Genomic DNA, 13,050 nt, shown 5'->3' on the forward strand with positions numbered 1-13,050 from the left:
CGGGAGGAGAACACCGGGGGGTCTCAACAACCGGTATTAAAGTCTTACCAAAACGTTAAAAATGCGCGTGGTTTTAAAAAAATCCGCATTACGTGACTCAAATCACCCGAAGATCATAAGCAAACTTCCCTCAGAGCCAAATCTGACACTGGATTAACTGGAAATACACCTTAGGAGTCTTTTTTTTTCCCCCTTTTCTCTCCGAACCTAGTGTCACTTATGCTAATTCAAACACACGGACATTTGCAACGCAGGAGTCACACTACAGACAGAATAAGTTACTTTATTACAAGATATATAGAACATTCTTTCTCTATTTGCCATCTTCTTCCAGCAGTTCCGCAGTGCAGGTGCCACCACATCGCGGGGCAGAAAACACCCAGGTCATGACAAAGGATATGCGAATGAAATGAACTCAAATTATCAAAATTACAAAACACAACTCGGAAATATCTACAGTACTCATGATATAAATAGTGCAAATTATATATCTACAGCATAAGTATCAAAAACTTTTCGGAATAGCCTTTTAAAGAGGGTAGGCAGCAGGAACTGGTCAGCGTGACAACGTTAGGGATTTTAAAACCAAACGCAAGACTTATTTTTTCAAAAAGAACTGTCGAGCTTCTTCCCAGGACTGGCGGGGGAATCTGTTGGACAACTCAAGATAATCCTGAGAACTTAAGAATTTTTCTGTTGAAGATAAAACACAAAATGGAACCGTTATTCCCTCTTAAGATAAGACGGCAATAACACAAGAACAATGACAGCACAGCCAATCTGAAATCGCTGAAGTCATTTACTCCCCTCCCCCTACCAAAACCTTCTCAAATCATGGGGCAACACTTCCGTGGAGCTCTGGAAGACAAAGTTTGGCTTTAAAAACGGGGGCAGAGGGCTTTCATGAGCAAAGGCTTAGGTTTTTAGGTGTCTGGATCAGGCTCTCTGCTTTACACATGGGAACATATTTAACATGTTCCAGTTCAGCCCCATTCAAGTCTGGGCAGCCGCGACGGCGCTCGCTCTCTTAGCAGCCTCTTTTTCCACCATGGGCTGTGGAGAGGTTTTGCTCTCGATTCCCCCAAAGCTCACAGCACCGTTACAGGCGCAGCTTTAACTCCTAAGAGCGCTGGTGACGTGAACGGGACTGTGCATGCGTGCAGAGGTTTGTGGGGTCCAAACCTTCAAGCAGCGTGTTGCAGCCAACCACAAAGTTTGCGCTTTCAAGTTTTATTCCAAGCAACGTTATTGTTCCCATTTGTTTTTTGGGGACACCATCTTCCACATTCAAGTGATATAAGGGATAAAAATAATCCTGCTTATACTATTAAGTCAGCTTTTTTGCAACTGGGGAATGTTTAGAGATCACGCTCACATGTCACCACATAGTCATCTTGGTTTAAAAGTTCATCCAGTTTGAATAGTGAAAATAAAAAGCAGTTTTCCAGTCGGATTTTAGATGTTTCTTGAGCAGATTCTCACGCAAACACAATCCTGGAAAGATTGTGCTGCAGATACTGCACGAGGCTGCTACAGACTAAGAACGGTGACAGCAAATGCTGACGGCAAAAATCTTCATAAAGTTCCGTTAATTTTATATTTAAGCTTATGTTTTAGACTAGAACTGCTCATTTTCTGCCAAACGTTCCGTGAAATGGTGGTGGATTTCTGCTTGTTATTTAGGGAGAAATGAAAAAATCGAAACTCTTCTGCAATGACAAACTTTACAGGACAATTACAGGGCAGTATTTTACGAATTCTTGGCTCCCTGGCTGTGTTGGCATGGCTGCATAGCTCCTGCAACCTGAAACCTTTGAAGGTAACCTTTGTGAAAACTAATTAAATATGCGCACGTACAATATCACATTTTAAGGCATGACACCACATAGCATTTAATAAAGATTAGCAGTCTGAATTCCTGATACAATGAGCAGCAGACTGGAAGACATGTATGTTTAAGTCAGGATATAAGCTAGGGAGCCTCTCTCCAAACTGTAAAATCATGTTGCAATTTACTGTATTTCTTCTGTTGTGATGCACATTCAAAAAATATAAATTACGGTAAAATACAATATCTACTCATTGTTACCCAGTTGCTACTCTCTTATATTTTATTAAAGACATACCCCTCTGCTGAGATAATTGATTATCTGTTTGGCCCGAACTCTGCGCAAAATCCTATGGGAAAAAAAAAATACGGCATCAGGTTTTCATATCTTGCATCTGAAGAATTAAACCAGTATTCTTAAGTCTTCACAATCACTCCAAATATAAATACTTTACAAAATTTGTAAATAAACAAACTCTAGCTTGTTTGCTACATATTGTAACAGAATACTGCTAACACTTAAATTCTATAATATATAGTGGATTTTTATACTTTTATTTATGCCTTTTTTGAAAAGAAAAACCAAAGAACCCCACAAAAAAAACCCCAACAAACCCCAAATAAAACATCTAATACACAAAAGATTTTACTTTTTAAAAATATCTTCTTAGGAACTAGTTATTATCACAACTTTAAAGAGGACATATACTATTGCTGTGCTTCTTTAAAACAAATGGTTCCAAATACTCTCTTAGAAAATTCCCGAATTATCCCCATTTCATCAGCTGTGCCGTCCGATCTCCCAAGAGCCAGCAAAGCTCTTCCCCCAGAGGCGCGGAGCTCGGGCCCAGGCTGCAGCCAGCTGCGGAACCAGCTGAGGCGCAGTTCATCGGGTGATCCCCGCTATCCTCCGACGGGACGTGGCACCCTCCACAGTCAGCAAGGACACCGAAGTCCCTCCGACCTGGAGGCCTGGGCACATCAGCTGCCCCCGCAGAGAGAGAGCGAGCTTTTAGGCTCCTATCTTTTGTTTGAGTATTCACTGAGCAGAGTCAGTATTGACTGACGTAAGAGACACGCTTCAGCAAAGCATAGATACTCCTAATTATTTTTAATTTTTTTTCAGCACACCTAGAAACAGAAGTACCAAAAATAAAAAGGATGTTGCAAACTCCAGACGATGGAAATAAATCTGTTGGTGGGGAGGCATAACGCGGGTCATTGTCAAATTCAGCAACCATTTTCCTTTGATTTATGCTGCACACATTTAACACACTGTATTTAAGTGTTATATTCGTACACACCACCAAACTTTTACGTAAACAGGACTTCTTTCTGCATTCCCTGGCACGGGAAGAATCTCATTTTCTAGTCACAGGGAAACAGTTTTTCCCAAAGCTTCCACTGAAGAAAATAAAAGATTTGCCTGACAAGAGGCAGCGACTGAAATACAAGTAGAGAGGGAGTCTCTTCTGTGTGTGCGGGTATCTGAGCATTCCTTGGTTCTTTGAGAACCACACCCTCTGTGTGTGCGTGCACGTGCAACATTTGGGATTAGATTTTAAAAAGAGTAAAAAGTACCAGTGAAGTCATCAAAGACATGACACAGCACACAAGGATCTTCCCTACTTTAATACACCACCTTTTTAAAAAACCTGCAAGAACAGTACGTGGACTTGGCATCTGAAATATACCTCTAACTGGAAATCAAATTAATAACATTGACCCTTGTAAATATACTTACACTTCGCAGCAGCCACCAGGTATTTAAATGTGATTCTCTCACAGCACAAAAATCAGAATAAATAACCTTCATTATTCCTGGAGGGAACACTCTCCTCCACTCTCATGTTTTTTTGGCTGAAAAAACCACTCTAAACTTGCTGCATTTACTTGCAATGCTTAAATTATTTTTTGCCATTGCAACTTCTACACCGAAAACTGTAGTTTCACTTTAAGGAAGTCAAAGTGAAAGATGAATTACAGCTTTGTATTTAACCAAAAGTTCATTACGATTTGGCAAATTCTTTTCATACTAAGTTTGACTTTTTTTTTTTTTTAAACTGCTATGCAATTATTTTAGTATTAAAAGGATAAAAAGTAGTTGCACTCAGAAGTTTGATGTTATGTGAAGACTTCTAGTAAATATTTAGTTCTTGTGCCTTCTCTCCCAAACTCCTGTAGCTTACCCTCAGACTAACTGTAGAGCATCAGGGAAAAAGAGTTTGACTAATGTTTCTGTAGCAACAACACTAACTTTCAGGTGACTGAACAGAGTTACCAGACTCCCAAAAGCATATTATTTTTTAATAATAGAGTGTTTACAAAAACTGCATTTATTTATTGGAAACGGTCAATAAAACGTATGGAAAACATGAGGCAGGCATAAATAAGCACAGCATATAAATTTAGACAACGGGAACAAAAATGCTGTAAATCCTTATTCAAAACAGTATTTGTAATGACCTCAGTGGCTTTCTGTCAAAAATAAAGACTGCAAGATTAGACTGGTAACATATGTTCTGTGTATTTTCTGCATAAAATATATACAGTTCTGCCCAGTTCTCTCTGTAAATCTACTGTACACAGTATACAACTGTACATTCGTATGTAAACACATTAATAGACCGATTTTAGATACGCTATATGCGCAGTGCTTTTTTAAGAATAACTGTTTTAAGAATTATCTTGTAATAGCAGGATCTGCGTCAAATCTTCCTAGCATATCCAATAACTTTAACGAAAGCAGGATTCCGCTCGTGATAGCGAGAACCTGGACTACTCGGTAACCTTTTAGTGTTTTAAGATGCCTCAAGTACAGGCAACAATCTGTGGTTTGAAAAGAGCTGCCGAGAATCTTAAAGTACTTCAATGCTGTTTACTTGTTTTACTTCAGTCAAATGATTTCCATATACACACCAAAGGCTAGAAAAAGAGCTGCAGTTACCCTGCAGACTGCGGTTACGCTACTGCAATAGCTACCTGAATGAAGGTGGCGAGTAAAACGCAACTCATCTCCTGCTCCAGGATGATCTTGTTCTGAGGGTTATTGTAACAAGCGGCTATTAGCGAAGGGAAGAGCACTTTGATTAACCGAGGATCACTGAAATACTGGAAAGGCAACTGGCATAGCTTTTGCAGCACCGTGGGGTGACGGCCAGATTGTACGATGATCTGAAAATGCAAACATAACAAAATTAAAACACGTGATCTATCTGTTCTTCTCTTCCTGTTAACCACCAAGGGTGCTGAAGTCATGCTAAAAAAATGAGCATGGCCAAGGAGCAAATGCTAAAAATAAAGCTCGTAACGTTTAGTCCAAGTAACTTTGGGTTTAGCGTGCGAGTACTATTTTTATTGCAGAGGAACACAAAGAAAACAAGGCCGTGAAACTTATTTTTCCAGTATCACCCAAAAAACCACAGTAAGTGAGAAGGGCATTAATCTGCAGATTACAATAAAACAAATAATTTAATACCTTCATTCAGAAGACAAAGAATTATAGCGAAGGGACTATTGCGAGTTAGAGCTATGAAACAAAAAACCCCAACCCCTGCCATTTCAACACAGAAAGCCTGTCTTTAGGGGGAAAAAAGTCAAGGAAGAGATCCTCGGGACTGTAAAAACCCTCCCGAAGCTCGATCATCCCCTACTAGAGTGCTGTCTGGCAATTAGAGAGGACTCTGTTTCAGGGTAGATGTCTGCCACGCATTCTCAGGCACAAAAAAGAAAAAGGTGATTGTGAGCTGCACAGCAAGGAGTTTCAGTAAGGAGAGACTCAGAAAGATCCTCCCATCTGTATTTCTTATCTTGGTTTCTATCAGTGCCATTGACTCTAAAAGGAGAATTGTTTAGATAAATGGGACTGTTGTCATGAAGCAGGCTAAGTTTACAACTGTGTACATCTGAAGAAATAAGGCAATGCTATTACTGGTCTCCTGCAAATGAATCTTTCCAATTTAGTTGATATTCTTATAAAGTCTTTGTGATACACTAAAAAAAAAAAAAAAATAATGCCCAAATCGGATCTGTTCCAAGTAACCTTGATTAGACAATTATAATATGAAAGAGCTGTTTGACCCAAAGTTGGCTTTTCGGCATAGGAGGAAGCTCCTATAAGGTTAGAACACTGTAAAACTTAGGGTCACGACTGTAAATTGTACTTAGAAAAACACAATTTTACAGGTACACACCCAGACAAGACTACATTCAAATTAAAACCAGAAGGACAGAAAGAAGCAGTTGAGACCACAGGAACATAAATTACAGGGATTTACAAGTTTTCAAAGCACTTTCAACAATACCTTCAGAGCACACTCTCAGTTGATAATGCAGCTGAGTTTAAAAACAAGATCAACAAAGTAATAGCTTTCATTTTTTTCAGTTCACCAGCCAAAAAGACACTGAAAACCTTTCAAAATAGTTGTAGAAACGTCTTAATGCCCTTAAAGATAGGAAGAATTTTTAAAAGAGAGCCAAATATCTGACAATTAAGCATACATTCAGACACTGCTTTGAAGAAAATATCACTGAGGCATTTGGATGATTCTGAATTTAACTGTCAGCGCCCACCCTGCAAGCAAGACAGTGCCTTTCAAGTTCGTGATTTCTGTTTGAATTTTATATTAACTGGAATGGTTACTGTATGTTCTTCTGTGGTAAATTCTACATTCAGAAAAGTACTCAACATCAATTTTAACTGTACTAAAATAACTACAACTAGTATTTCTGATCCAGGGCAGAATAGAACTCTTGATTTCTTTTTAATGGCCACTGTACGCTTGATGAACAGGCAGAAGAAAAGAAGTTTTCATTTTTCATTTCACACTTTACTTCCTTTACCTGTTTTAAACATGCCACGGATAATCAGTGAACTCCTGCAAAACTAACAGTGCAGATTCCCAAATAGATTCCATGGAATTATTATTTCATTAACTTCCTTTCAGCATTTTTACTACTATGATGTTATCAACATTAAAGATAGGACGGTATATACAAGGGTTGTTGATTGTTTTAATCTGGTATTCACGGCATGTGGAATCAATTGAATGATTTCAGCTCATTGTACTAATGCAGCTACTAAACCTGATACACTATATTAAGTACTCGGAAAAAAAATCATCATGAGTCATCCTTTGCCGGAATAAAAAACGCAAATAAGCCTCTAGCAGGGCACATAGTCCTTGATTCACCGTCAGCTGGTGGAGAAAGCAAAGTCCAGCACTGGACTTAGCAGATGAACAACAAAGAAAACAAATTAAAACCCTGCCTATGACTTTTTTCATGGTGGAAAAAGACTTTTTTTTTTTTCCTCTTTTTTTCTTTTTAAACAGCCACTTGGCTTAATGATCCCAGAGAGTTTTGCAGGCCTGGAATACTCATCTTAGAAAATGGTCTAATATAAACTCCTTACTGAAACGCAGTGCAGAAAGCTTGCTTTTCGTCCTGCCACATACCGGAATGCAGATGCATTTGCCTAGAATCAGGTTTTCTTGTTGCTCTCCCTCTAGCCTGAAAGTCAGATATGGCCGTCAAATGTAACACGACCCTAATTAAATCACTGCATTTCTGTATAGCCAAGCATTTAAAGCACCTGCTTAACTTCAGATGTGTGCTTAGGTTCCACTAATATTTGCTTGTCGTTTTCTTTTTCTGAATTGAGACCTATCAAATTAGTACAAGCTACATTTTAATTTTTTCTATTCAGAGCAGGCAACTCATATTAATGTTTTTTATATTTCACTAAAAATTTTGTTTACTCTCAGAATTCATAGCTATTCATACAACTTTACTGGTTTTATCTGTACTTAGCTTAAATAAATTCCAAAGATGTTCCTGCTTACTTTAGCTTATTTGTGCCGCAACACAGTAAACACTAGAATAACCCTCTGAAGACTCAAATGAGACAGAGGTAAGAGATACAGCAAATACATTTTTGAAATGCTATTTCATGACGAATTAATGAAGTTCTTCCTGGTGGTAATCAGCCAAACTCAAGACTCTGATGCAAAGCCCCTGTGATGGCACGGGGGGATGAGATTCATGGTTATCACGCCAGAACTCACCGGCCAATGGCACCGGCTGCTCTCAGTGGAAAAGCCTGCTGAAAATGAGAGGCCAGAGCATCTTAAATCCTTTACTGTACTGAACCGGCGCAACCTTACATTGTACAAGCCAACAATTAGCAAGGCTGCACAATATATGCTGCTTTAATATTCCATTTTGTTTACCTTTAACCTTTACTAAAAGTCATCTTTACAAATACGTTTTCCCCTGCCTGGTCTGTGTCTGGATTTCCAGCTTTCCTACCTACTGAATCCGCACTAGCTGACTGTCCAGCACAATGACTAATGTGATGACCTGGGGGAACTTTTTACTGAGCAACACCTTTCAAGGTTGCATATCAGTTATCTTCTGTCACTCCCACCCGTTTATAGCCTTCTGCAGGTCCCGCTCCTTTGCCTAATCTCCAATAGCCAGCGGGTCAGGCACTCTCCTGTGCCCTAGCAGGCAATGCGTGCTCCCGTGTGACTCCTTGGAAAATGCACTCTGCACTCCCAAGTGCTATAACCATCCTCATCCACTGTACTGGTATTTCTGAAGTCTACTGCTTAGGAAAGCATGATTCATGATTTCTCAAGTCTCTAGATGGAATCCGTTTTTCTCTCAAGTTTACTCGGGCCGACGCTCACTACAGAGTGCACTGCTTGGCCATTTGCTGCAATCCTTCTAGCTGTGAAAATCTGAAGCAGTATAAAAGTCAGTCTTTCAAAACAGACTGCAATGACAAAAGCCAGCGATATGCCACACAGTACTTGAGCAATAAAAAAGGACAATCAATCAAAAAAATTAAAAGCTCCTTGTAGTATGGAACAGCAATAAAGTTGTGAGGGGAACTCATCATTTTTGCGGGGAGCTAAGGCTTCCCCTGTCACTTAGGTGGGGAGTCTGGCTACAGACCTGATCTGACTGCTGGAAGGATATTCCATCCCAGATTCTGCAGTTCTCCTTTGTATTCCCACCAGGACAGCTCCAGCAGCCACCTTCTCCTTCCACCACGCAAAGGAGATCTTCCCAGGACCGAAGGTCTTGGCTAGGGAACTAATAAAACATACGACCCAAGTAACTCGGGTATGATTTTCCTGAGTAGCAAAGGGAATGTTGTGGCTCATTGAATTTTTCTCTGAAGCTCTGAGGGCCCAAAATTAACTTTCTGATGATCCTGCCGCAGTAAGAATCATAAAAGTGCAACTCCTTCCCTTGTTTGTAAGGGCAAGGAGATAACTGCTGGCATACGCCCGGCAACCTTTGCATGAGAACTGGCGAGGGAAAGATATTTTAGCGACCACCTCCTCATTCTATTTACACACTGTATATACATGGATTTGTCTTTCACTTCATCTTTCTCTCTTTTCCACTTATCCTGAATGAAAACTACAATTACTTTAAAATGTATATGTATGAACTTCTGTGAAAGCAGGGTAATAAAATCTTCGTAACTAACAGGATCCAGATCTTTCGAATGATACAGCAATGATACAGAACGTACGAGCAGTTACATGACAAATCAGAAATAAAATAGTCAATAGTTAATTTTACAAGAAAATTAAAGTAAGAATACTCTGGTCCTTGAAACTCTATATTTACAAGCAGATAACTGAGTTTATAAGCATCTTGTAAGTAAAAACCAGGATTTTCACTGAAAAAAATAAAATGTCAGCCAGAAACTTGAAGAATGACTAAGTAAAATATTGAACAAATATTAGTCAAAATGAAGCAAACTGATAATTCATATATTCACATGTCCTAATCAGGCATGTATGCAGATGCATGCTACTAATTTTTCAAGAACTAACAGTTAAATTCAATTGCCTTGAGAAGATTTAATTTTTTTTAAAGCTATGGAGTAACATTTTTGGTGACAATCTACATTTCTGTTTCCAAGTTGTAAATGCACACTTTTTTAATAAGTACAGAACTTTTAAAAAAAGAGAAACTAATTGAATTTAAAAATTTGTCTGCAACCTTCTGGACATTTAAAGAAGATTATGACCACAGACTGGTTTTCAATGGTTCTATACATGCGTGCTAAATATTGTCAGATATTTTATTACAAGTAAAAAAAAAAAATAATAAAAAAATTCAGTCCCAGACTAAGAACTTTTTCACTCCCTGTTTACTATGCAAGGTTAGTCAAGGATTACTGCAGAGTGGAAGTGGTGATTTTTAAAGTAATATTTAGTCTAGTTCTACTGATGGATTTAGGTTTTCTTGTTTCACTTGGACATTAGCAGCTCTGGAAAGGCATCATTCATGTCAGTTATTTCTGTCCATATATACCATAAAACCACTGGAATTATCTTTCAAAGAGGCTAATTAATTTTCTGGTCAGGAAGAACAGAAAGCCAGCAGCAAGCTCTTTGTCTATACAAAGGCAAAACAAAGAACCGAGAACAGAGCAGTCAACTGATTCAGAAAGCCAGGTTCTCAATGAACTAAACTGTGCTAGACCAGAAAATCACCATATTGCAAATAAAGTATTACCATTTTCCGAAGATTATCCATACATTTAGAAAGCTACAAGGCATTCTAAAATGATAGTATTTACCATATTATTCCATTATTTCCTCAAAGGTTGCTTCCCTCTCCCCAAAATAATAATTTAAAAAAACCTCATCACAGTATTCCAGGTAAAAATATGTTGGTTTAAGCCTGGCAAGAAGGTGTTCTCCTCCAAACAGTTAGACAGCGGTCAGGTTACCAAGTCCCAGACTAAGCCCACAACAGGTTATGTTTTTAACTTGTCAAGGATGGTGCATTTGCTATGAGACATTCGCCATGTTCATTTCAGTGTGGCAAGCAACCCTTTTCACTCTGCTGTGTTGCCCCATTATCTCCTTCATTACAAAATTCCAAAGCAATTGCTTTGATGCTGGCATCAATGGCCTCTTCCACTATCTCCTGCGACCTATGTTTCCAAACTTGAACAGGGACATCATAAACATTTGGATCTTAAAACTGTACTGTTTGTATGGGAACTACTAATGTTTCTTTTCTATTTATTTATCATTTATATAAATGTCAATTCTAATTTGTACAAACAACTAACAACTTTATTGAACAGGAACTGTGCATCTAATCTCTGTCACTACAGTATTCCATCAAACGGTTAAATCCTTTTGTTTGATGTCAGGTTATTTATAACTTTGTAAAAGAAATAAGTCTTTATATTAGTAGTCCAGAGTTTCTCTTCAAAGCTAGATCTGCATTATTTCTTTGCTTCTATATAAACAGATTTCATACTGCTAGTATTTAATCAGGAGAGTATGTCACCACTTAGGCTCTTCTTCTGTTTTAAGGTCAAGCTCTTTTCTTTCCATTTTGCAAACTCCGCTATTGGCACAACTCTGAGCAAAGAATGTTCCAAATTCCTCCTAACATTTATCAGAGCACCACTTCCATGCAGAAACAGTATTCTAGAATGCTACATTCAAATTCAAAAATAAGAGTTTTGTCTATTTGAAAAATCCCAATGTTTGTTTTCTCAATATCACATGTAAGCTTTCAGAGAGAAGATAACAGAGTTCAGAAACAACATTAGTCTTCCTATAAACCACATCATGAGCGTTGTCCTTTTAGAGTTAGCTCTAGGGTTTAAGCACAGAGATTTGGTGGTGCTCTGTGCGTAAGTGACAAAGAAAAAAAATGATCTGAGCAGTTTTTGTGTAATCATTCTAAGCCATCTGAGCAATCAGGATGAGACAATGGCAAATACAAGCACACTGAGGCAGTAAAGATATAAAAATGTTTATCAAAACTGATGCTAGTGGGAAATCTAGATAAAAAAGTTCTTTATACAAAGCTCTTGAAATAAAGTCACCCAAAATGACAACTAACAAGTTATAACAAATGAAGCATATATAGATTAAATTCAGCAATAAATAACTGGATAATACTAAACAGATATGGAAAAAGATAAGCTCCATTACAATGTGATGAAAGACGAATGCAAACAATTCTAACATGCATCGAAGCTATTTTTTAATTTAACACATGCCCAAGGTACAGGGTAAATAGTAACATTATACTTGAACTAGAAATAATATTAAGGGAAAGCCTACCTTTTAAAATGACACCATTTTAGCATTTAACATATTAATACAAAACCAAACATTTAAACATGTCATACTGCTCTCATGCTTACTGTTAATCATATACTTAAGAACCTTGTTAAACTGAAGGGTATTACTGCTTTCTAGAAAATGGTAAGCATTACAGTTTCTAAAATAACGTAAAGGGACAGTTACTTAAGTGTTGGCCCAATAGGTTTTAACCAGAGTATTATTATGCATGAAATTTATTGAGAAATACATATATTCTTTAAGCTCAAATAAAAAAAACACCCCACATTGTGCTGTGTCTCACATCCTTCGGTACTATTCTGAACACTGAAATGATCAGAATTAGCCCTTGTAGCCCTGCACCATTACTGAAGAATCACCTCCACGCTTAGATAACATCTTCAGCTTTGATGACGTACCACTTGTAAATTTAAGCTGCTGCTTTGAGTGTGATTCTCCACGGACACAGATGAAACTCAACTGATGTGAATGAAAGATTCTTGAAGAAACAGGACTTACTCAACACAAGCTCAGAGAGACTATTGGCAGAGGTTTCTGCCATCATCCTTGAAAACATAGCTAGCTAGGGTCAAAATCCCCCAAAGGTGTGAATAATTAAAACAGTACAGTCTAAAACACATGAAACCTTTTTGTGTCTCTCAGAGCATGCTCTCTCCTCAAAAGCAAGCATTTTCTGCCACTCTCCAAAACCCTACTCGCAAGTAAGCTATACAGTCTCAGAATTTTTATTACTAGTACATTTTGTCTTCTAGCTTCCACAATAAATGTAAAGGGTTTGTGAAAATATCTGATCATCAAATCAAATGACTGTGAAACATAGAGCCATTGGCCATGGTACAGAGCTGGGTGAGGAAAAGCTCCAAACAGAGAGCGAGAAAATGTACTTTACTGCCATGAAACTCACTCACTACTAAGGGGAGAGGGAGACGAGCAAGATTTTCCACAGTACTCGCTTCGCAAGATTTAATGCATTCTGTTTATTCTTCATGTTTTAGTATCGCTTCAGTCAAGTGTTACATGAGATGAACACGACGAAACAGGGTTGGGAGACTTTTTTGGGCCTCTCGCAGGCTCCCACTC

The 13,050-nt window shown here is 38.2% G+C and overlaps 1 protein-coding gene across 1 annotated transcript in view; it reads right to left on the reverse strand.

The window, feature by feature from the left end:
• Positions 1-598: 598 nt before the first annotated feature.
• The window catches only part of SCAPER (S-phase cyclin A-associated protein in the ER), a 140,976-nt gene continuing 128,524 nt past the window's right edge, over positions 599-13,050 (reverse strand). Inside the window, 3 exon segments of the mRNA XM_009869196.1 lie at positions 599-693; positions 2,127-2,178; positions 4,811-5,002. Coding sequence (XP_009867498.1) covers positions 599-693; positions 2,127-2,178; positions 4,811-5,002 — 339 coding nt within the window.

This window comes from Apaloderma vittatum, unplaced genomic scaffold, assembly GCF_000703405.1.
Source record: "Apaloderma vittatum isolate BGI_N311 unplaced genomic scaffold, ASM70340v1 scaffold285, whole genome shotgun sequence".
NCBI classification, from domain to species: Eukaryota; Metazoa; Chordata; class Aves; order Trogoniformes; family Trogonidae; genus Apaloderma; species Apaloderma vittatum.